The following is a 24,952-nucleotide window of genomic DNA, read 5'->3' as shown; positions in this document are numbered from 1 at the left end:
AAATTTAAGAAACACATCCACGTGCCACATTGTCCAAGCTTAACATTGCTCCACTGGTTTACGAAGTTCTTTGCTACTTAAATGTACTGAATTTACTAAGTTCTTTGCACTTTAAAATACTGAATTCAAGTGCAGTATTATCTTTCTTTTTCTATTTACTAATTTCTCAAAGCCGCAATCAAATCACAATAAGCTATTGTAGAATCTTATGTTATGCACCATAAGTCATTCCTCATGCACCATGTAATCTTTAAGTCCACTCCAAAAAAAAAAGCACCGTGCAATCTTGTATTAGAAGCCTAGGTTATGTTTTGCAGAATTAACCACTCTTTTTTTTTTCCAACAGAAAGAATTAATCAATTGACTTGCGATCATCTTTTGTACATGGGTATAGACAAAATGCAATAAAGAACAGCAATAATCATCAAGATTTGGATTTTGGATCCTACGTTACTTGATTAAACTATTTATCCTTGAATTCGTAGCATTGCAAGCATCAAGTCGTTCATACTACAATTAAAATGAACTTCTTTCTACAACCCTTGAAGGTCTGACAACAAAAGGTATATATATAGGCCATCCTCATTAAGCCTTCTAAGCATTATGATATCATAAACAATGCGCCGTAGCATCTTCGAATCTAATACCTGAGGTGTCTGATAATGGATCACACACGATGATGGCCATGATTGAGGTCATGTGAGGCAACGTGAGCCAGCATGGAATCTCGATCGGGGCCCCCTCCACCTTTTCTCTCTCCTGTACTCATTATTGAAGGAAAACCCCAACATAAAAGACCCTTACAGGACCCCATTCAAAAAAGTTAAAGCTGCCATCCCTTCTGCTCCCACACCACAACATCCTCCTCCCCCTCTCTAAAGTAAAATATCCTCAGATATCCCCCCCATAACAATGTTCATGTCTCTGTGCACTAACACTCAGTCACCTCCCTCCCTTCAAGGAAGCCTCCTTTGGATTGCACTCCGCCACTCTCTCTCTCTCTCTCTCTCTCTCTACTTCCCATCGATTTTAATTTCCATTTATATCATTACATGTTGTCATCTGCTAAGGAGTAAGGATAACACAAGGAGGGCTTTCTCTCTATCTTTTTCAGTGTGTACATGGGCTCGGTTTGGTTGCTTTATTCCCTCCCAAGAGAGACTGCATTGGACTTCGCGAAAGCAGACGTAAACCCAGATTCCCTGCGACAGCGACAGGTAAACAAGCAGGGATTTTCTGGGGATTTCACCTTTAATTATTATGGTTTCTATTTATTCCCTCTCTCCTCCCCTTCCTCCTCTTTTTATTGTTTCGGTGCATATCTGTACTCCTTCCATGACTGGCTTCGGTCTTAGGTTATTCTAACGAACGAATTCTTGGGATGCATGGATTTGAGTGAGATCTTGGCTTTTGTTGCTCTCTCTCTCTCTCTCTCTCTCTCTCTCTCTCTCTCTCTCTCTCTCTCTCCCTCCCTCCCTTCAGCCTTTAGGCAGTTACACGAATATATGTGTAATATTAAAATCCAAAACTATAGCAAAAAAGAACACGAGAGGGTTCCTTTGATTCGAAGCAGAACCTATACCAAATCTAACAGCATACGCCCATATAAAGTGCCTCTCTCTGTCTCTCACATGTGCGCGAGCGCGCGCGTGATTTGTGGATGCTTGTGAGTCCGTAGTTTTGTACTTATATACAATTGTAGCAAAATGAAGAGAAAAGAACCTTCCTGATAAAAATTAATTAAAGAGAGCAAACTAGAATAAATATAGAGATATAAAACATCAAACCTCAGATATATGTAGTAAAGAATCTAGAGACCGTATGATGACTAATCTGACCAAAGAAAATACCAACTGGAAGAAGAAACTACCACTGGCTAATCAAGGATTGGCTTTAAGACTCTATAAATCTAAAGGCAGGCAGCATCGATATGGGCGATGGCAAAATTCTTTTTGACTACAACGAACTGAGGATGTCGTTATTCTTTTGAATTGAAAAATATACATAACTTCTCAGCCTCCAAAGTGGGAACATGGTATTGATGGCAAATACGAGCAAAGCTTTCGTTGGAAATCTTGCATGGGGAACGAGGAAGTGGCGAACTTTAAGAAGTGTAGAAACTTGGTCCAATGTGATTGTTCAATCAGATGATCTCTCAAAAGATGAGAAGTAATACTTGTTTTTAGAAATTTCACTTCCTGCATGGACTCAGATTTCTAGTAAAGAAGAGACTTGATGAGAGAAATGCTGCCACACTCGTCAGTTTTCCGAATTGAACACTTTGTACTCAGGTTTTGTATGGAGAGAGGGAGGGAGGGAGAGAGAGAGAGAGAGAGAGAGAGAGAGAGAACCGATAGTCTTTGGGAAAGCAAATGACAAGATCATGAAGGAAACAAAACCGCACCATACGTGCAATCTATGACTGCTCTAGATACTCATATTTGCTATCTTTCAAAGACAGCAAATTAGAAAGGCATGGTGCCCATGTAGATTACATAAATTCCAACATGACAAAATAGCTAGACTTTCCAATGCATTGGATAGCTGTTTTGTATGTGAGAGAAAAATTATATCTGAACCCTACCTTACCAACGACAATCCAAAAATGCCAGCTTAAATCAATGAAGAATAGCTCAGTTTCTGTAAGTGAATGCATAAGATCGAGAAGACTTCATCATCCAGTAAACTACGTCCACAAACATAAGAGCAGATCTAATATATCTCATCACATAGCAGTAGTGACAGTTTTAATGTTAACAAGAAGCTGCTCAAGACGATTAAGTGACATACATTGCTCATGTTCATTTCTAACAACTAACTCATGATGTCAGAGATATCAAACTCATGCACCTCTTTTCTGTAACTACTCTATAAAGTACAAAAAGAAAGTAGACAGAAAACTAAATACCAGCCCAATATTAACCCAGAAACAAGAAACTGACCTACCATTCCTAGCTTCTTCGGCAGCCTTCAACACGAATTGAAGGGTGTAGTGAACGAGTGCTTCTTTCTTCTCCGAAGCTATTGCAAAAAAACAAAGCTTCCAGGGGCTAGGGTTACCACGAGAACTATTAGACGAGAACCGGGAATTACAAGATATTGCCCGAAGAAGATGAGTTGAAGCCCGAGAGTTCCCCCATCCACCCGCCGCCACCGCCGCCGCCTCCACCACTGCCAGTGCTGGTGCCGCCGCCGCCGCCGCCGCCGCCACCCCAGTACTGATCATTTCCGGGGACACCCAAATACTGTCTCGGCAAATTGAGCCCCCGAGAGCTGTCCTCCATCTTCACCGATGCCAGCTGCCTAATTAGCCCGGAGCCCGACACCTTTGGAAGGACATGACCGGCAAACCCCTCGCCCCCACTTTCTCCATCGAAGGGGAAGATTCCCGGCACCGGTTGCGGCGGTGGTGGCGGAGGGGCCTCCAGTCCCCCCAGGAAAGGGAACTGCTGGATCTGCGGCAGCCTCCACTGCTCGAGACCGATGCTTGAGCTGCTCCCCACCTGATAGTCCAACTGCTCGATGGGCTGGATCCCAGTAAAGCTCAGCCCCAGATCGGAGGCACTACTATAGTCAGTCAAAGTGGGGTGCAAGGAGGACATGAAGGGAAACTGGGTTGGCTGGGGGAAGTTGGGAAGAATTGCACCACCGCCGCTTGTGGCCGTGGAGGACGAGGATGTGGTGCCAGCCACCTGCCGATCAGCGTTGGCAGCAGTGGTGGTGGACTTGGAGGAACTTCCGGAAGACTTGGTCCGCTTGTTGCGGCGGCAGCCACCACCAACGGGGACATTGCGGAGGGCGCCGCCGCGTGTCCAGTAGCGCCGGCAGGTCTTGCAGAAGTGGCGAGGCTGCGACAGGGAGTAGTTGTTGAAGTAGCAGAACTTGGTGTTGGTGGAGTCGCAGCGCGGGCACTTGAGTGCCGGCTCGGGCTGAGGGATCTTGGCAAGGCGAGCTCTCTCCGCCATTGAGCCAGGCCTCGCCGATCCTGCTGCCATCCCGACCTCAGGGCCCGGCGAGGCCAACACTGGAGGGAGCTGGTGGGCCTCGCCACCACCTCCACCGCTAGCGCTTGGAGGCTGATGGGCTTGCTGCTATATATGTATACAAGTGGAAAAAGAAGGTAAAAAAACAGATTAAGAAAGGTGAAAAAACATGGTATATTCAAGAAGAGATGGGGGGGGAAAGGGTAGTGGGAATATTTTGCTCTTTTTAATTAATCTGCTTTTTTGATGAAGAAGCTAGCTAGGGAGCAGGAATTTGGAAGGAAGGGAAAGAGAGTAGGGGAGGAGACTCACCTGGTTCCAGTTGGGGGGATCAAGATTGACTGGAACTGAGGAAAAAACCATCGTTTTTTCTTCTTTGATCTTTCTTCTTCTTCTTCTTCTTCTTCTTCTTCTTCTTCTTCTTCTTCTCCCCCTATTGTTTTTTTAAGTATGATGGGCCTTAGAGATGGTGGAGAATAACATCCACAAGAAGTTGCTGGGAGAAGTAGGAGGGTAGAGATAGAGAGCGGAGAAGGAAAAAGGCGGAGGGAGTTTTATTTCTTTTCTTTTGTGGTGTCTTGTATATTTCCTATGGCAGGTTTGGCTGAGTAGATGGGACTGGAAAGAGTTCCTTCTCCTTGAAGCTTCTAAGAGGACTGCTGAAACAGTATTAATGGATTTAGTGGCTGGCTGCTCTCATGCATGGAAAAAAGCTAGAGATAGAAAAAGGTATGTGCAATTGGGCCGGCAATGGAACCCTAATAGTATGATTATTCGAAGAGAAATATTAAAAAACTCAAAGCTTAGCCTCCATATATCTGTGGAGAAAAGAAAAGGGTTGGTCTTAGTGGTGGGGAACGGTTACCTGACGCGCTCTCTCTCTCTCTCTCTCTCTCTCTCTCTCTCTCTCTCTCTCTCTCTCTGTGACTGCTCATTTCGATGTATAATGTGGAACATCATGTTGTGTTTTTCGTTTCTTTCTGAATTCGCTTTGGCTTCTAATGTTGTTTTTTATTCACAAAGAGAATGTTGAGAGAGTTCTTGGAGGCTGCATGAAGTGGATGTATTGCCTGGCAATTGTGAATATTGTATATGGAGTGCAGTCTAGTGGTACACAAGAATGTTATGCAACCAAAAGCCTTCTTTAGAGGGTATATGAATTTGGTACCCTGTAAAGCTATTCAACAAAGGAAGCATATATAGAGTGCATGAAATTTAGAATGTAGTAGCATATCAAGCTATATAAAATATGGATTAGATTTATCCATATGATTTTCCACCATTCTTAGGATTGTTCGGCCGTCTGCATGTTCTAGTAAAACAGATAATCGCAGCACATAACTCTATGTAAAACAGATTTTATGCAAAATATAAGAAATATTTTCATGAAACTCTTCAAGAGTCATTTTGTTATTTTTTGATAAAAAATGGCATTATGTTTTTAGATCAGGTTATATGAGTAACAACGAAATAAATGTTTCTGATAAAGAATTTGATAATGAACTCTCTTAAGTATTATACATACTTAGAAAATTAGACATGAGTTTTAGTTGAGAAAGCTAATACTCCTTGGAAATGATAATACATAGACTGGATGCGTTGTTCGTGCCCCCAAACTTCATGCAGACCAACCTGAAAGTGCTCCATCCGATATACAAGTGTTGACGATATCTTAATCAGCCTCTCCTTCCTTTTTTGGACGATGATACATGAACTTTAACACGAGACATTCACCTTACAAGTGATACATGCATCATAAAATCATAGATGCAGATGCAGTAGGCAAAAGCACTTTTGTTGCAATTCTAGCAGCTAATTTGATGAAAGCGCCAGGGATATAGCTTTAGCAAGAGAAGTAACAGATAGCATTCTTACCTGCTAAGAAAAGTGTAAAAGAAAAACCTAAATGACTATACACTTTTTTCAAAAGTCCATTTCATCAATCTCTTGTTACACTCAAAAAAATTAATTACTAGAATACCATTACAATAATCAATATACCACTTTTTTTGGAGGCCTAGCAATGTTAATTGTAGTATTAAGTCAATACAAATAGTCTAGATGAACTAAAATAACTAATCACATCTTGTTAATTTTTCATAGCAACACAACTAAGACTGCACATAGTATGTGAAAAACATGGAAACATTGTTAGCTGGCATGAAAAATTGGCTAGTCAAGATATTTCATTGTTGGATAGTTGTGTGAAAATACTATGCTTATCTCTATTTGTGAGCTAGTTCTAATCGCCATTAATCAATCAAAAGGAACACTAGTTTGTTGGAGCAGTTAAAGATATAAATGATTTCTGCAAGGAAAAAAGGTTAAATATACATGTGGATGGCATCAATAAAATAAATAGAGTGGAGTACATATGGATGGAAATAAATCAGACAATTTTTCTTTATTCTTTAATTATCTATTCACAATCTGTTTTATTGAAGAAATTGATCCGTTTAGTTAGCAAAAGAAAAAAAAAACAATTGATCAAGACTTAAATAAGATGTCATGATATATCAAGGGAATGATTTTTCCTTTTTGTTGTCCCTGATGAGAAGAACATGTAGTTAAGAAAAGTAACTTAGAAAATAACATGTTGTCCTTTTATTTTTTTAGTATAAAAGTGTTGTCATTAAAGTATAAATTCTTTGTAGCATAACCAAGGGACAACAATCATTCTGATTATTAACATCCTAAGCTACTGACCATGTCTTTCTTTCCCCTTCTCTTTGTTTCACATGCACTAAGATCCTTCCGTGCAGACAGTGATTTTTGATTGTACAAGATTGGAGCAAGCAAAACGCCATAGAATTTCAGCATCTCCCAAAACAATGGTTAACTATGTATAAAAGGTGATCGGGCAGTAGTTGTGAATTGAACTCGCCAATATTATGCTGACTTCGGACCGTGGACGCATGACCATGCATATAACTTAAGAGAAATTTAAATTACTAACTCCTTGAATTTCAAGCAGGAACATATGCCAACAATCGAACTAATTGATGGCTTGCAAGATACAGCGGCAGGTACAATGATCAGTTACATGATGCCAAAACTCTTAGGAGTCAATAGATTTGTATCCGACGACTGCTATTATATTGATGTTTCATCAGAGCCAACATTAGTTTTTGTTAAAGTTTTAACTCTTTGCATTTGCACTGTTTTTAGCATATTTTATTTTATTTTTTGGATCAGATTTCCTATTTTTGAATTGGGTTTTCTATTCTTAATAGACTTATTTTGATTCAATAAAAGGCTTTCATAGAGCAGAGTTTTCGTCCACAGAAAGAGGGCTAGGGTTTGGAAATACTACCATGAAAATGTTTGTTCTAGAACTAGAATGGGCAGAAGTATAGTCAAATTTGAAGTCAGGATGAATTGAACCTGATATTTTTTTGTACCAATATGAATAAAATCATAACCTTACCAACTCAACCAATTGGCAACCTCTAATTGTGCCCTTAAAAGGACTTTCAAATTCACCCACGCCATCAAAATTAGCCCAATGAATCTTGGCCAAGTCAAATAAACAGGCTCTTCAAAGTACTAACTAGTCAAAGATAGAATAGCATGCACCACCTAATGTTCCATATGTTCTACTAGAATGAACTTAGTTCTCCCTTCTTTGGAATCTACTCGCAAGTCAAGCTACCAAATGTTCCTCACATGCTTGGTCCACACCCAAACCAGTTAAAATTTGGCAGCTCAAGAAGGCTAGTGCAGGAATAAATTTCAAAGGAAGAAATAGAAAAAACGCACCAAAACTATTTGTTTTATGATTTTATTGAATGTATTCATACTAAAACTGTAAGAATCATCTGTTTCGAAAAAAAAAAAGGAAATAGAAACAATAACAAACTAAAACAAATATGAGCCATAAGATATGGTGAGAGCCAGCGATGGAATTCACTGTTTCAATCAGACGTCCCCGGCCGGTGATTCCCGCCGTCCACTCGGCCGCCCCATCTGATCGGTAGACCCCCCAAATACGCCAAACCGGCACGCTGCTATCGGAATATTTCCGGATTAGCAACGCTCCATGTTGACTCCTCGCCGATCCAATTCCATTCCCCCGATCACCTCCGTTTGCTCTCCCGTAACCATGAGGATACATTCAATACGGAGTGTGCCGGGCCCCTCGATCCGGACCTTCTGATCGATAGGGGACCTCCCCAAAAGTGCACTCGTGGTATGGCCTCGCTGATTGGATGGTTGGAAAAGCTCGATTCATGTACGTGGAATCGGTCCGTGTATCGCTACGGAAGTGGTCCAAAAATAATATATACTGAGGCAGGTGTCATTGATTCATCCACTTCCTTCCTGGGTGACATAAGGAGGGATGGGACACGGACGGGCGTCGGGATCACCGTTAACTTCCACGGCCACCATCGAGCTTATTTGTAAAGGACGATCATAGCCATTGCATGATGATCAATTGGCATAGTTTAGTAGAGGGTTGCATGAGTCTCTTTTGTCTGAAGGAGGTGTTGGCTTTTAATCTTCTTGCAGTGCATTTGAATTGGCATTCTTGAATTGCATGTTAAGGAGAGCGAAAGGCTGATGGTTACTTCGGTTGTTAATTTGAATTGGGGAGATTTTTAGTTGGGGCTAGCAGGTCCACTGCTGAGCTGGTGGACTGGTCCAACCACCAACCAACACACCTATATTGCTCCTTTTTTTTTCTTCTATTTCTTTTTTATTCGTCTTTGTGCATGTTGTTTTATGGTTAGACTGGTCCGACTGATAATTTCTTTTTGAATTAAGGAGAGTTAATTAAAATGCGAGAGAGAGAACATGATTGGCCGGGGCTTGATCCAATGTTTCGTTATCACGATCATGACATGAGAATATGCTGATTTGTCTTGATCACTGCATTGGATAGCCATGCATGAAGTTGATCGAGACAGGCAGGCTGGTTTATTTGATGTTTATCGTGTCATTTTGACAATCTAAGGTAGATTCGATATTTTGACGGTTCGATGCAGACCAATCTACAACTCATCCAAGATGATGTTTGATGGAAGCAAGCATGCAAACATACTGTGCATGCCAACATCAATGCACTACATATATATATCTCACACATCCTGGTACATAGCTACTGTTAAATGACCCAATGAGCCTCCACTGTAGTCATATGAAATTTTTTAGCTAATCATGGATGAACTACTCATAATAATACCACGGTACTGTTAAATGACCCAATATCCAGTCCCAAAAATAGCATTATTCATACAGTAAAACTAAAGAAAAGATATCATTAATTTTTATCATCAAGATGGCTTGCAGAAATGGTCTATGAACTTCTAACAGGAGGTCTACCTTAAGTCTAAAAGAAACAAATACTTTGAGCTCCAAGGAGACGGTTTTGATGGCCGAGTAAAATGATAGGTGAATAAGTTTTGCACGGCTCGTCAAACGCATCGAGCGCTGGGGACATGCGACCGGCGTTCCGCAACGCCAAAAGCTCTGAGAGGGACGCGGCTGGACGCTTCCCGGATTGACTGTCCGGGCCTCGAATTGATTACGACTAAAGCTAAAGGTGGGAGAATAAAACTTGGGCATGGGATTCTCTCGGATTTTGTCACGAAATGGTCCGATGTGACTGCTTCTCTTCTTTTAGCAGGACACGGCAGGCGAGCAAAACCTCATCACCCATGGATCCGCCCAACCACCACCAAAGAACCCAAGAATGGTTCTGCTGCAGAGACAGAACTGGCTTCAATAAGGTTTCAACCCAGCGAGAGCTTTTCCAACGCTGATCACTGTCGCCGCTTTTAGTGTTGCGTGGACGAGCACGTAGGGACTGGATTATTGTGCAGGTCCACTCCAAGGATTCCGTGAGACTTTAAAGCTTTTTTAGGAGGTTGAGTTGCATAGGATGCATGCATGTATACGACACTGCTTTTTTTTTTTTTCCTTCTTGCATATGCCTCCATCCATGTTCAACACTACATTCGCTCCTATGAATTCTGTAACTTCTTCTAAATTTTGATCAAATAAGCCAATGATTTAATATCCATTGAAGGTTGGCAATAAATACGTAGCACCTCATGCACCTCTTTGGAGGTCATAATCTTCTTTATTTTATTTTTTTAAGCTTGAGAGAGAGAGAGAATGGGAGGGAGGACTGCCTGTACTATAATTTCCTCTTCTAAACTTGAAATAGATCGCCAAATGGACAACTAGGATGAGCCTCCATTCGCTTGGAGATCCTATTATTGAAATGCAAAATTTATGCGCATCTGGTTAGTGACCTTCAGAAAACATGAAGTAAATGTTTGTTTAAACTATTTGCAGAAAAAAAAAATTGCTATTAAAATGGCAATGTCAAGTAAGCACATACTAAACTTTATCCAGACGCTAATATTATCAATAATGCCCATGCAGAACCAATCAACGAGCATCTTGCCTGAGAAAAATTGACATGCGATATTAACCAAAGTCTATATCGAATGTTTTAGGTTAGTATCAAGAAGTCAGCATTTTCTGCCATGACTAAGAAAGCAAACCATGACATCTGAGACATATGCACGCTTTATTTTTAAAACAAGCCATACCCGATAAAAAGAAGCCACCATTTATATAGTCTAGGGCTTGTGAGATAGAAGCTGCCATTTAGTCCAATCTACATTTTGTTTTCAGAACAAGGGAGAGACCTAATCAAGGCAACACCATCGTAATTTAGTCCTAGGGCTTGTGATAAACATGCCACAATCTAATACAGAGCACACAAATGCAACTTCCAAGTCCAGATCATGGCCGCATAAGATCCATACAAACTACAAAGCAAGGCCAAACCGGGGCCAAGCTATGGCCAAGAAACCCCATACTCGCAGGATTTCCACCAACTAGTGCTTGCTTGAAGCAAGTCCACTTCCAACTTCACACCAAATCAAAACAAAACAAGATCAAACCAAATAAGGTTGGTTAAATTTAACAAGTTGGAATTCTGGCAAACAAGACAAAAATCAAAAGAAACAACAAGCTCTAACTTAATTGCAGAGTGAAATTTTGGACATAATAATTTAAATTTTTTTCAGGAATAATTGACAAAGCAGAGGCAATATGTTGATCCCTCTGAATCATTTTCCTACAGCCACCACAACCACCAGAGTCATCAGGTGAGGAAAAAAAAGGAATCTCTGCAATGTTCGCTTAATTCTTACACATCGACCTATAAAAACAACATAGATGTTCAAAGAGCTGGGCTACTCCTTAGTCATGGCAATCAACAGAGTAGCTCTTCAGCAACACAGAATGAGGAAAATAGTACATAGTCATGGCAATCAACAGAGTAGTTCTTCAGCAACACAGAATGAGGAAAATAGTACACATCAGTTACATGACTGGGAGCAAAACTTTACTGCCAATAACAACTGGCATTACCTAGCAAGATACACACCGTGGAAGATACTTCGCCGAATGGATATCACAGAACAAGATGAAACCTAAAGCAAAATAAGTCATTTTCCATTGAGCAACACTACCTACAACACTAGAACAGGGCAAAATTACAAATTAAATTTATGGCCCATCGTATATAGAGAGCCATGGCCAAATAAAGTACTGGAAGTAGACTGATCAAATCTAAAAACCAGGCATGCAAGCCTGAAAACAAAAAATAGAAACCAAAAAGGGAAGGTCGCTTAATCAACCTCCTCGATCTTCCCACTGCCGCCAGGAGCATCATAATCCATTCCACCAGCCATGTCAGCACCTGCACCCTAGTCCATCTTGGCAATAATAGGTTGCAGATGCTTTCCAGCTCCATTTTGTCCTCAAACTCATCAGCCTCAGCCAATCCGTTGCCATCCAGCCACTCAATAGCCTGCTCAATTGCATTCTCGGTCCTCCTCTTTTCTGCAGCAGCCAGCTTGGACAAAATCTCATCATCCCCGACAATGTTCGTCATATTGTAGGCATAAGTTTCCAAGGCATTCTTAGCCTCAACCTTCTTCTTGTACTCCTCATCGTCAGACTTGTACTTCTCAGCTTCTTGGACCATCTTCCCAATCTCCTCCTTGCTCAACCTACCCTTGTCATTGGTGATGGTGATCTTGTTCTTTTGTCGGGTGGTCTTGTCCTCTGCAGAGACATTCAAGATACTATTTGCATTGATGTCAAAGCAAACCGTGATCTGAGGAATGCCCCCTGGACCAGGAGGAATGCCAGAGTTCAAATTTACCAAGAGGTTGTTGTCCTGGGTCCTGGTCTTTTCACCTTCATAAACCTGAATCAAGACACCAGGCTGCTTGTCAGAGTAGGCTGAGAAGACCTGCTCCTCCTTGGTGCGAGTGGTTGTGTTTCTTGGAATTACGACGGTCATGACACCTCCTGCAGTCTCCAGTCCAACGGAAAAAAATTTTCGAAGAAAAAAAGATTCTGACGACAACCAACAGAAGAAGGTCCTGCACCTTCTCATTACCCTCACCACTCAAAATGGCAGCCTGGACTGCAGCTCCATAGGCTACAGCCTCGCCAGGGTTGATATTCTTGCATAACCCCTTCCCATTGAAGTCCTGCAACAACTGCTGCACCCTAGGAATTTTTGTGGGTCCACCAACAAGGACAACATCATGGACACTTCTCCACGGGCTCCATACATTTCCTGAATAGATCGATGTTAAGCTCCTCAAACCTGGCTCGGGCGGAGTAGAAATCAATGCCCGCATACAGGGAATCGATATCGATTGAGGTTTGTGCAGTAGATGAAAGGATCCTCTTTGCCTTCTCACAGGATATCCTCAGCCACCTAAGAGCCCTAGGCTTTCCGTGGTTGTCTTTCTTGTGTTTCCTCTTGAACTCTTGGACAAAGTGGTTCACCAAGCAGCTCTCAAAGCCCTCTCCACCAAGGTGGGTGTTCCCAGCAGTGGCCTTCGCCTCAAAGATATCCTCCTCGATAGTAGGGGGCGACATATTGAAGGTGCCTCCACCAAGGTCAAAGATAAGAACATTCTTCCCACCAACACTGCTTATCAAGACCATAAGCAATAGCAGCAGCTATCGGCTCATTGATAATCTGCATGACATTTAGGCCAGCAATAACTCCAGCATCCTTTGTTGCTCAGTACTGAGTCTCATTGACGTAGGCAGGTACAGCGACAACAGCATTCTTGACAGTAGATCCCAGGTAGGCTTCTGCAATCTTGCGCATCTTCATTAGGACCATAGATGAGATTTCTTCTGCCGCAAACTGCTTCTCCTCACCTTTTGTACTGGAAAACAATCATGGGCTTGTCCCCAGGGCTAGCAATAACCTTGAAGGGCCAGAGCTTCAAATCACTCTGGACAGAAGCATCAGAGAACGCCTGCCAATCAAGTGCTTGGTATCTGCGAAGCAAAGAACAGTGTCATAAGGCAAAAAAATACCTAAACAACAATGAGCCTAAAAAGATGCCATGTGAAGGACGCAAAAAGATCCAAATAAGAAATACGCTTATTTCAAATGCAAAAGAAAAAAGCAGCATCACAAGGGCCTATCTTGACCATGGTAAAAATTTCAGAACCAGTACGCCTAATTCTCTAGTTTAAGGATATTCTGAATTATAAAAGATGACATAAAATTAACTTCAGTAGAAACAATTCACGTGCATTAACTAAACAATTTCCCCAATCAAGATGTATCACAATGTCAAGACCACTATCTATCAAGGGCACTGGTAACCTCTTATCAGATATGGAAATCGTGCTCTTGACAAGATGAAATATTACCGTAGGCATATTAGTTTTTCAAAATAACCCAACTTCAGCTTATTGAACACTTAAAAAGCTATAATATATCTTATATGTCACAAGACAATTTTATGGAATCTATCCTGCTCCTAGATAATTTTCTCTATTAGATAATACAAGGAAATATAGAATAAGAAATGAAGTCATCCATAAATGGATGTAGCATTATAGAGGACAATTTGAGAGAAGAACGACTTAGATAGTTTGGACATGTACGATGTAGGCAATGGGATGCATCAGTATAAATAAGTGATTTAATATATTTAAAAGTAATGATAAACAAATAAAGATAGACCAAAAAATCACATTGGATGTAGTAATAAGAAAGTACTTGATATCTCAACATCTTTAAAAAACTTAATGTTCATGTAGCCAAATCCAACTAGAATGGGATTAAGGCATAGCTGACTTGAGCTGGGTTGGAGATGTGCCATTGTCAAAATCCAAACAACTTGATGGAAAAGACTTCCACTCATAGACCCCAAAGAAGAAAATATTAATTAAATATGACTATCTATAGTTTGCTATTTCAAAACCCTATCTATTCTATATGTGACATGGACACCTAGGACCATCCCCATATGCCCCCTTCACCATCCACTTGGACCCCACTACAAAAGTTACTCCACTTATGGCATGTTTGGTGTTGCTTTTGCTTTATAAAAAGAGGAGAAACCAAAAGCTAGAATTCTCCTAAAAGCACTCTTGTAACTTCTGTTCTTGTAGAAGTACCTTAAAAAGAATGATACCAAACATTTATATTTCCAGAAAATGCTTTTTTTTGCTTTACAAGTCCAAAAGACTTTTTATGCAGTACCAAATACATCCTTAGAGTTATCTTCCTCCACTACCTGATGAACAAATGGACTACTATAAAGAGTCAAATGTTAGTAAGCAAGAACCGCTTCTCAACTACTCGGTTGGAAAACACTAGCCACATTGGAAGAGGCCACATTGGAAGAGGGGACATGTAACAGGATAAAGGATACACAGAGAAACCTGATACTTAATTTCCTATTATAGATAGGTATAATAGACACATACACACATCTTCTAGCATTTATTCAGCCTCCGTATTTTACTAAGAAACAGAAGGAAAAACACTGCATAAACCAAAGCAAAGAGTTTTTTTAGTGAATCTACATTGAAAAATTGAGAATGATATAGCCATCTATCCTATCATATATTAAATAAAAAGATGCACTTTGATCATACGGCATCACAACCATTTACACTGCATATCTTGATATCCAATGCTCTCGATTCATTTGCTCTTAGTATCTTGAAATCCAACGTCCTCAATATGTATGTGTGTATATACATATAAAGCGCACAGGCAGCAAGAGGTAAAATGACAATTATTTTTGGAAAAGACCATGCATAGTTTAAATTATAAAAAAAATATACTCATATCAAGATGCTATTGCCACTGGATGTTCAGTGCTTGCACAACCACTGGTTCCATGGACAGCACCCATGATCATGTCTCCCTTAGAACCATGGTAGATTTTAGGCATCTAAAGGCATGAAAAAATTGTCCGGCCAACGCAACCAACCCAACCCAACCCTCTCCCCACCCAAACAGCAAAAGAACAAGAAAATGAAAAAGGAAAGAGAATATGACATAGAAACTGTCAATTAGGTCTGGCTCCAAACATAGTTATTTCACCAAATACAAAACCATGTCAGATCCATGTTACAAATTCAAATCTGTGTGTCAGATGGAGAGCTATTGTCCAATGTAGACCTAACACGACAGAGCATTAAATTGCATTGTGCTAATAAATCAGGCAAAGAACACCAGACCCAGGTCAACCATACTTAATCCAGGTCACAGTTGGGTCAACATCAGCCAGAAAACCATGGTTACAGGTTGCTGCCCAACCTAAAAATACTTAAACCCAATGTTCTGTACAGCTATGCATCTGAAGTGCTGGGTACATCGGTAGAGCCTCGCCTATGTAGCACCCATAAAAGCCAAAATAAAACCTAAGAAATTGCAAATTCCCACACGTGACATGCTAAACTCCTTGTTTTAATGGAAACAGGCCTAAAGACTTCTCTCTTTCTCTGTGTGAAGGTAAAGGCTCCCTCTTCTGATCATTTATGCAAGCTTCTGAACTGAGGCATTCTTGCAAAAATTTACGTTATTTTCCTTCTATGATGCATAAAAATGGACAAATTAATAATGCTAACTATTACAGGGAGAAAAAAAGTTGATATGACCATAAATGAAGAGTGAGAATTAATTTCTCAAAATATTTCATCTCGCAGCAATACAAATTTAGTGCTATAACAGTATGTTCAATATGATTCCCAATATGAACCTAAATACATATTCAAGGCAGACTGAAAGCATAAAATTTAGAAAAAAGGTTCTGGAATTGGCAAAGTGAAGTCTAGCATTTATCCATGTGTACATCTGCTTAGAATTTATGCACGCCTAAATAAACAGGGTGAAACATGTTTCCAATATGACGATTTCCTGTAAGTTAGACAAACTAGGGCATCATAAGTTTCAAAAAAGATTAAGCTTATATGACACCTTTCTAACTCTTCAATACAAGTTTTGCACAAGCGAGCGGTGGTTTCTATGTGAAATCACACAGAGTAGCATGAGAGTACACGGATTTAAAAACTAAAACTTTAATGTTCCAATAAGATTGTTTGCTAGTGTTGCTAGAGTACTCTATCCTTTGCTTTACCATCATCAATTTATTTTAGTATCACCATCAACCTGTTTGTATATAAAGAACTATTTCAGATTGAAAAGCAGATCTCGTTGTTATAAAATAATTAGATTTTCATGCAGCTTCCTCTTTCTCTTTCTCAACAATTTGACCTTTTCTTCTTTTACTTAAAAATATAGCATCTTACGAATAAAATACAATTTCATGAATTGAGCCACAACGAGATGAAAATAAAGATTATGCAGGCTAAATAATGTAGAATTCGGTCCCACAAATGTTGCTTTAATACATGATGTGGATCTAACTAATAGAAAGCACTAACAATTAATCAACCCCGCCAATAAATAGTTGGGAACCAAAAAAATCGCTTTTTTAATTAGTAAAAAGCATTAATAGATCAGATATTGAAAGAAAAGATTCAGGGAACCAAATAGAACCAGATACATCAACGCGATTCGAATCAACCTCATAAAACACGCACCAGATCATAGATCTGATACGTTTAAGATCGACATAACAGAAATCTGCGAAAATGAACACAGATCTACTCAATGTACCAACAGTAAATCGAACAAAAGAGACATCGGAGGGCGAGAAACTCACCGAAGATGGTGTTGGTGGGATCCTGGCAACCTCGTTCTTGGCGGCGTCGGCAACAAGCCGCTCGGTGTCGGTGAAGGCGACGTAGGAAGGGGTGATGCGGTTCCCCGGATCGTTGGCGATGATCTCCACCCGATCGTGCTTTCACACTCCGACGCTCGAGACAACAAGAAGAAGAAGAGAAGACGAGAGCGAGAGAATCGAGCGGGATTATTCTGCTAGGGTTTCTGAGAGGGAGAGAACGAGGAGGGCGAGGTTGCACTGGCTTGTATACGTGAGATTCTAGGGTTCTGAAACGTTCCGAGGACTGTGGTGGGCCGCCCGATCTAATTGGACGGTTGCTGCTGGTCCAAGGGAAGGAGAAGACTTGGACCCTGACTCTCACTCCTCTCCCAGAGGCTACCTCACGAAACCCTACTTCCGGGATCATTTTTAACAAGGATCTCACCAAAAGATATTTTTTTAGATTACTTAATTCTTTATAAATATCCAACATTTCTTCGATAAATAATTAATATAGAACTAAATACACGCTTGCATGGATCCTAACAATCTTCCTTCATTTAATCTCTAACATTTTTATCAGGCTAAGAATTCAACTCCATTCAAATCTAATCATAAGCACCATGATCGGCTTCGCAGTCAGCCTCTATTAATTTGTATTGTAGTATCTCCTAGTCCATATAAATTATAAGTCGAGTTCTCTGATACCATTTTTCGATTTATGGGTATCATCCTTGCGCAGGGACATGCTAATCTTCTCTGTATGCTCCAATTTTATCAAATATCTCCGACCGGCTTGCCGTGAATAAGACCAATCACGTCATGCCACGTTAGTAGAGGATCCAATGTGTTTTAGATAAATCTCGCATTGCCTGGATTAAAAAGCTGCAAATAAAATAAATCTGTTCTGGTATCACTTTCTCATAAAATTTTTATGAAAAATTTTGAACCATTCTAGTTATGATATCACCTTTTCTTTTTTTGATATATTACTTTTCATTGAGCAAAACATACCGGTCCGTATTTGCCCAACCATACCTCTTTTTTTTATGTGGTTAAAGTAGACATTTCATATATTATGTGTATGAATATATCCAATAAAGCTAGAAAACAACAAATCACGGAGTGCCCGAGGTAACTCCCCCTCTCCGGCCCACATAGGCTTCTGACATGGCTGGCCACATAGGCAGCCATCCAATCTGCAACTCTGTTGGCCTCTCTAAATACATGCTTGGCTTAAAAGGTTCCTCCATTTCTTACCATCATCCAAATACTTCGAAGTAAGAGGTGATCCAAACCAGCATCTCTCGAACCTCTTGGATCCGCCTGATCCCAACCATGCCTTTAGACCAAACTTTTTTTTATCTCCACCCAGTGAAAAGCCCTCAAACAGTTGATTTCAACTGTTGTAATTAGATATCAATCCTAATAATGGTTAAATAAGAATTTTTATTAGGACACCATCCATGCACTAAAATATCTTCCAAAATGCAAAACTAGATGACACGAAAATATTTTAGTCCCCCCCCCCCCCACCGCCCAAAAAAAAAAAAAAAAAAACTTCTCCCGGAACATTCCAGCGAGTTCTAGAGGATCTTAGGAATCTTCCCCCGTGGCTCGATCTCCTCGGACACGGCCTGACGGTCCCACCAGAAAGTTCTAGAAAAAACGCATCCTTAGATTAGAAAAAGCTATAAATACCCGCCTATCTCCGCTCTCCTTCAATGGTACCCTTCAAGAACCTACTAGGGTCTCCTCGCTCCTCCAAATCTCCGATCCTTTCCGTTCTCCCTCTCTTCTCCAAGGTTTTCTTACGTCTCGTTCCTTACCTGTTTTCTTCGTTCATTCCTTGCCGAGATCCATGGCAGGCAAGGGTGAAGGTCCGGCGATCGGGATCGATCTCGGGACGACCTACTCGTGCGTCGGCGTGTGGCAGCACGATCGGGTGGAGATCATCGCCAACGACCAGGGGAACCGGACTACTCCCTCCTACGTCGCCTTCACCGATAGCGAGCGGCTCATCGGCGATGCCGCCAAGAACCAGGTTGCCATAAACCCCATCAACACCGTCTTCGGTGAGACTCTCTCTGCCTACGATCTCAGTTTAAGCTCTTTCATTCCCCACCCTTTTTCTCGATTGCGAGTTTTTAGGGTGGAATTTGCGGTTAAAAAATGCATCTCATTTGAATGTTGTTAAATCTACTGTTCCTTAAGTTTAATTTTGTCATAAGCAATGCTGATTTCTGGCTAGATCTCTCCGATACATTATTTTGGTGTATATCATTGCCTTGATTTGATATCGTTGTGTTGATGCTTGTTATTGAAACCTTTCTGGCTAAATCTTCACAGATCTGGTTTATCTGTCGAGATCTTTATACTCGAATTATTGGTAAAGCTATGCAATCAACATGCTGAAAGTGAAGAATTCATGCGGCTCTGATCTGTTTCTTCTGATACTGTCACTTCTTAGCGTTTGATCTTATTATGTGCTACATATATTAAATCCTTATCTGCAAGACATTAAACGAATATGATAAAAGAAAAACTGAGAGCAGCCTGATATCCACCGGAGTGTTGTTTGTTTTTGTTTTTTAGTATTACGTTCTTCTCTATTGGTAGATACTATCTGTCTTCTTGTTCCCTCTTTAGCGAATTAAACTGTCTACTGTTGTCATTTTCCTTCTTCACTTGGCTTGTACATGTTAGGGACTTGCGATTGTTTACTGCTGAATGACTTTCACATGGCCCATGCTTTCTTAGTAGTCTGTCTCTCAAGATGTTTCACTGTGAAATAGTTTAGGTGTGGAAGAATCTTGATATCACCATGATCCAGTTGAGACCAAATTCTTTTCCAGACTTCTGCAACGTAGATCTTTTAGGTTTTGTATGTGGTGTTGAACGAAACCCCTCGTCCTAAGTTTGAGTCATGAAAGTTAGAACTTTTGGTAGGTCAAATGAGGGGAGGGAGAGATATATATATACTAGGATCAAAGTGGTGGGGCCTTGCCGAGGACCAGAAAGGTCATCATGGGTATGCTAAGGTTTGATCACTTCATATCTAAAAGTCTTCTCTTAATGGTTAACCTCATCATGGCAATCAATCTCAAAATGTGGGATTTTCATGGACGCCGTGCACGAGATTAGAACACAAGGCATATCTTGACATCCCTGAGAAGTCATTGATAATCGCTGGAGCAGTATCTTGCGGAAGAAGAAAACACAAGAATGGGATAGATCTTCCTCACCTTTTCCTCGTTGATTCCTGTCTTCTCAATTCGATAGGTGCTCCCTAATAGAAATTTGGATGCCTTACGGTTTCATATCAGATGAATATATATATATAAGCATGGAGTGGAGACCTAGTCCAATTAGTATAATGCTAATGGGTCCACCATTTCATAGCCCATTAACCAATCTAGGCCTACACCAATACTCACCATATCTTATAATTTAGACGGCATGGACTAAATTAACAATATAATCATTAAATTAATTTTGGGCTTCTTAAGTATTCATTTAGATGATAACTTAGCCCATATTACGTAATAAAACAAAATAAAATCAGTTCATAATCAATGGAATCCCACCTTTATGAGAAATTTCGACACAAAATCCGAATCCTTTCAACTTTAATCAATGGCTAGAGGACTTATATGTATCGGATTGTAGAATGACAAAGAATTGCTCTGAAATATGATTGAGCTATTCAATCAGAATAGATTATGAGACATAGACTTTGATTTGTTGACCAGATATTTACTACATGATGCATCTTATGGTGATCTTAACCATGATCGGTCGGAGTGGATTTTGCAATAAAGAAACAATTCTTATCATATTAACCTGTAATATATGTCTCTCCTGTTAGTACTCTTTGGGTTATTAACAAAACAATTATGTCCTTTGATGTTTATTCTTCCTTGAATTTTGATGTTATTGGAAAATGTTTCTTATGTGAAATGATTGTGTTAACCATGGTAGTTCAGAAGTTGATTTATCCTAACATGTGTTTCATGTTCATATTGTGTCAGATGCAAAGCGTTTGATTGGCAGACGGTTCAGTGATGCTTCCGTGCAGAATGACATGAAGCTATGGCCCTTTAAGGTGGTTGCTGGTCCTGGAGATAAGCCTTTGATAGCTGTCCAATATAAGGGGGAGGAGAAACAATTTGCTGCAGAAGAAATATCCTCTATGGTGTTGATAAAAATGCGCGAAATTGCAGAGGCTTACCTTGGTTCTACAGTTAAGAATGCTGTTGTTACTGTCCCTGCTTACTTCAATGACTCACAACGGCAAGCTACAAAGGATGCTGGTGTCATTGCAGGCCTCAGTGTCATGCGTATCGTTAATGAGCCTACAGCTGCTGCCATTGCCTATGGTCTTGACAGGAAGGCTGGCAGCGCTGGGGAGAAGAATATTCTCATTTTTGACCTTGGTGGTGGCACTTTTGATGTCTCCCTCCTCACCATCGAAGAGGGAATTTTTGAGGTGAAGGCCACTGCTGGTGACACCCATTTGGGTGGTGAAGACTTTGACAGCCGTATGGTGAGCCACTTTGTTCAGGAGTTCAAGAGGAAGCACAAGAAGGATATCAGTGGCAATCCTAGGGCTCTTAGGAGGCTGAGGACAGCTTGTGAAAGGGCAAAGAGAAATTTATCATCTACTGCCCAAACAACAATCGAGATTGATTCCCTATTTGAAGGCATTGATTTCTACTCAACCATCACCCGTGCAAGGTTCGAGGAACTCAACATGGATCTTTTCAGAAAGTGCATGGAGCCTGTTGAAAAGTGCCTGAGAGATGCTAAGATGGACAAGAGTTCAGTCCATGAAGTTGTTCTTGTTGGTGGATCGACCAGGATACCCAGAGTCCAGCAAATGCTGCAGGATTTCTTTAATGGGAAGGAACTCTGCAAGAGTATCAACCCTGATGAAGCTGTTGCATATGGTGCTGCTGTTCAAGCCGCCATCTTGAGTGGTGAGGGCAATGAAAAAGTGCAGGACCTTCTGTTGCTGGATGTCACTCCTCTTTCCCTTGGATTGGAGACTGCTGGAGGAGTCATGACAGTGTTGATTCCAAGGAACACCACCATCCCCACCAAGAAGGAGCAAGTCTTTTCCACCTACTCTGACAATCAACCTGGTGTCTTGGTCCAGGTCTACGAGGGGGAGAGGACAAGGACAAAGGACAACAACCTGCTAGGGAAATTTGAGCTTTCTGGGATCCCGCCTGCTCCGAGGGGCGTACCTCAAATCACTGTCTGCTTCGATATCGATGCCAACGGTATTTTGAATGTCTCAGCAGAGGATAAGGACACCAGGCAGAAGAACAAGATAACTATTACTAATGATAAGGGTAGGCTGAGCAAGGAGGAAATTGAGAAGATGGTTCGAGAGGCTGAAAAATACAAAGCTGAGGATGAGAAGCACAAGAAGAAGGTGGAGGCCAAGAATGCACTGGAGAATTATGCATACAACATGAGAAACACCATTAGGGATGATAAGATTGCGTCCAAACTGGCTGCAGCTGACAAGAAGAAGATTGAGGATGCAATCGAGCAGGCCATCAATTGGCCGGACAGCAACCAGCGAGCTGAGGCTGATGAATTTGAGGACAAGTTGAAGGAGCTGGAGGGCATCTGCAATCCGATTATCGCCAATATGTACCAGGGTGCAGGTGCTGATATGGCTGGTGGCATGGCCGAAGATGGTACTGCTGCTGGTGGAAGTGGTGCAGGTCCCAAGATTGAGGAGGTCGATTAGGAAGTTTCTGTTTCGGGCAGGGGGTCTCATTTCATATTAGCTTTTCCTAGGTTCTGTAGGATTTCTGGATTGGTGAACATTTGAGTTTGAAATTTTCACTTTCTATGTGGCCTTATAGAGATGGCCCATGGATTTTTTGTTGATACTTTTAATGCTGATACCCAGAATAATTGCTACTCTTTTAAGCACATGCTATGTGTTTGTGCTCTGGTTCTGGCTGCCTTTGCTATTGCCTTTAATATTCTGTCCTTTAGTCTTATTAATTATTTAAGGGTTAACAAAAATTTAGTTATTCAAGTATTTGGTCGACATCTTTGATATCTGATCAACAGTGGTAAACAGATGAAGAGGTTTAATTGGCTGGTATGATGTTACCATTTCTCATTGAAACTGTTTTATTTGAACTTTACTCATATGAAAGTATCTTGAATACAAACTTAAGCTGGTCCGCAGGGTCATTCTATGTATCCTGATTAAGTGCACATTGGCCTTGCTATGGTTATGTTTTATCAACATGCTTGGTAAAGATTGGACTGTACCAACTGATTCTTTAGCAAGGTAGTTGTAGGGATTTGCTATGACTGCAACTGCAGAACTTTCTACTCGGATTTTGTATACATGTACGCCTTTAAGAGCTTGCATCCCAGTTGGGGAGAGTTCAAGTATCTACTGCTAAGCCTTCACTTTGTTCATATTGTTCTCTCTTTTTTCTTGGATCCAGTATTGCATGAATGTTGGACGCAAACTATCTGAATGCTGGAGGTCCCCTAGATGATGCTCTAAATTGTGGAAGGATGTGATTTAATCTCTTCCCCCTTTGAGGAACAGATGTAATTTTCTCATCGGCAACAGGCAGCCTGTGTCCTTTTGGTCCGGTAGTTGGTTATCCCATGCACCTCTATTCATGGTGTAGGCTTCGTTATCAGAGGCTCGGACTTCAGGGTAGTTGTTGCTGGCAGGTGCCAAATCTTTGGCACATTTATTCCGGAAGTGGAGCTAAGGGCGGCATGGGCTGGTTTGGGTTATGCATGGCGTGTTCTGCGAGTTAGAGCAGTCCTGCTCGAGAGTAACTCGACCACGGTAATCGGCTGAATTCAGAGGGGCATCGATAGCATAGGTGGGTGCCACCTCCTACTCCGAAACATACGGGCCATGGTTAGTGGCGACATTACTTTCCAGGTCGAGCATGTTTACAGAGAGGCTAACGAGGCTATGGATTGGGTGGCTTCATATATGGCCGATCACCCAGGGAGGCCTGTGGGTTGGAAAAAGGAAGGTGCTTAGAGTACTTTGAGACTTGCTATTTTTTGATTTTTTTGGATGTATCCACACTAGAAGTGTATGAACCATGAACTGTAGGGGAAAAAAAAGGATAGATGCTTTAAGTGGTCAATATTAATTCAACCCAAAGTTGAGAAACCTTAAGCAGCCTAGTGGGAGGTATGCTTGCATTTTAGCAAGTCATGCCTTGTGAATTGATCCAACTCTTTTAGCATAAAAGTGAAATTGTAAGATTTGCGATGGTTGTTATTCACTTCATATAATTGATACTTTCATGATTTTGCAGTCTTCTTGTGCATGATGTGCTATTATACAATGCATCACACCAGACACATTTGCAGTAAGTTCTCAGCTCTCGTTTTACCTGGGAGCAATTTACCGGATTCCATGTTTTTACAACTTTCTAGTGATGGCACCAGCTATGTGTCAACAAATTATTGTATTCTGATGCTGATTTAACTGACCTTCAACATTTCGAATCCACATTGCCCCCTTAATTAGCTTATCATAAGTTACTTATCAGGACAGAAGGTATTTGATTCATAATGGTAGTCATTTAGAAACTATAGTAGTTTAATTGATGAGGAAGGTTTGCTCCAGCTTGTCCGGCATCAAGCTGGAGTCATGCTCTTTATGATAAATTGTTGGTTGCATGAATACACTTGCATTGTCAAAGCTGAGGTATAAAAATTTGCATTTATTTTTAATTGAAAAACATGTACCTTGTTTCTTTCCCAATAGGTGTTTTTTTTCCAAGAGAAGACTTTGCATTCTGTGTAAACATGCATATTCTATAGTGCTCCTTGCTCATTTGCACTATACTCTTAATTAAAGTAGGACATGAAACACACTTCCTTCAAACAAGATATCAAATAATTTTTCCATGTACCACAAGA

General features: G+C 40.8%; 2 protein-coding genes and 2 pseudogenes across 3 annotated transcripts; 1 reads left to right on the top strand and 3 right to left on the bottom strand.

The window, feature by feature from the left end:
* Positions 1-2,701: 2,701 nt before the first annotated feature.
* LOC103696771 (dof zinc finger protein DOF3.6) lies at positions 2,702-4,723 on the bottom strand. 2 transcript variants are annotated; one of them, XM_026801170.2, is made up of 2 exons: positions 4,296-4,723; positions 2,702-4,088 (listed from the first exon to the last, which is right to left on the bottom strand). In XM_026801170.2, the coding sequence occupies exons 1-2, from the start codon at positions 4,344-4,346 to the stop codon at positions 3,090-3,092; spliced, it is 1,050 nt and encodes a 349-aa protein (XP_026656971.2). In that variant the 5' UTR covers positions 4,347-4,723; the 3' UTR covers positions 2,702-3,089. The 2 variants fall into 2 exon arrangements, with proteins under 2 accessions (XP_026656971.2, XP_008776709.2); XM_008778487.4 differs by having other exon boundaries at positions 2,702-4,091; positions 4,296-4,717.
* A 6,909-nt stretch (positions 4,724-11,632) lies between these two features.
* On the bottom strand, positions 11,633-18,857 carry LOC103697855 (annotated as a pseudogene).
* On the bottom strand, positions 17,699-17,817 carry LOC113461425 (annotated as a pseudogene).
* LOC103696760 (heat shock 70 kDa protein 4-like) lies at positions 18,727-22,970 on the top strand. Its single transcript, XM_008778477.3, has 2 exons — positions 18,727-19,086; positions 21,043-22,970. Exons 1-2 carry the CDS (start codon positions 18,873-18,875, stop codon positions 22,773-22,775), a joined length of 1,947 nt encoding a protein of 648 aa, XP_008776699.2. The 5' UTR covers positions 18,727-18,872; the 3' UTR covers positions 22,776-22,970.
* The last annotated feature ends 1,982 nt before the right edge of the window (positions 22,971-24,952 follow it).

This window comes from Phoenix dactylifera, chromosome 12 (assembly GCF_009389715.1).
Source record: "Phoenix dactylifera cultivar Barhee BC4 chromosome 12, palm_55x_up_171113_PBpolish2nd_filt_p, whole genome shotgun sequence".
In the NCBI taxonomy this organism is placed as follows: domain Eukaryota; kingdom Viridiplantae; phylum Streptophyta; class Magnoliopsida; order Arecales; family Arecaceae; genus Phoenix; species Phoenix dactylifera.
Note: the sequence above shows the minus strand (reverse complement) of the source record. Positions and strands in the feature narration are given on the sequence as shown.

What these genes read in the sequence shown, in the direction of transcription:
- LOC103696771 (XM_008778487.4), bottom strand. Translation starts at nt 4,346, where the DNA reads ATGGTTTTTTCCTCAGTTCCAGTCAATCTTGATCCCCCCAACTGGAAC. An exon ending in ATCCCCCCAACTGGAACCAG is followed by an intron (nt 4,092 to 4,295) that starts GTGAGTCTCCTC and finishes ATACATATATAG; the next exon opens with CAGCAAGCCCATCAGCCTCC.
- LOC103696760 (XM_008778477.3), top strand. Translation starts at nt 18,873, where the DNA reads ATGGCAGGCAAGGGTGAAGGTCCGGCGATCGGGATCGATCTCGGGACG. An exon ending in CCCCATCAACACCGTCTTCG is followed by an intron (nt 19,087 to 21,042) that starts GTGAGACTCTCT and finishes ATATTGTGTCAG; the next exon opens with ATGCAAAGCGTTTGATTGGC.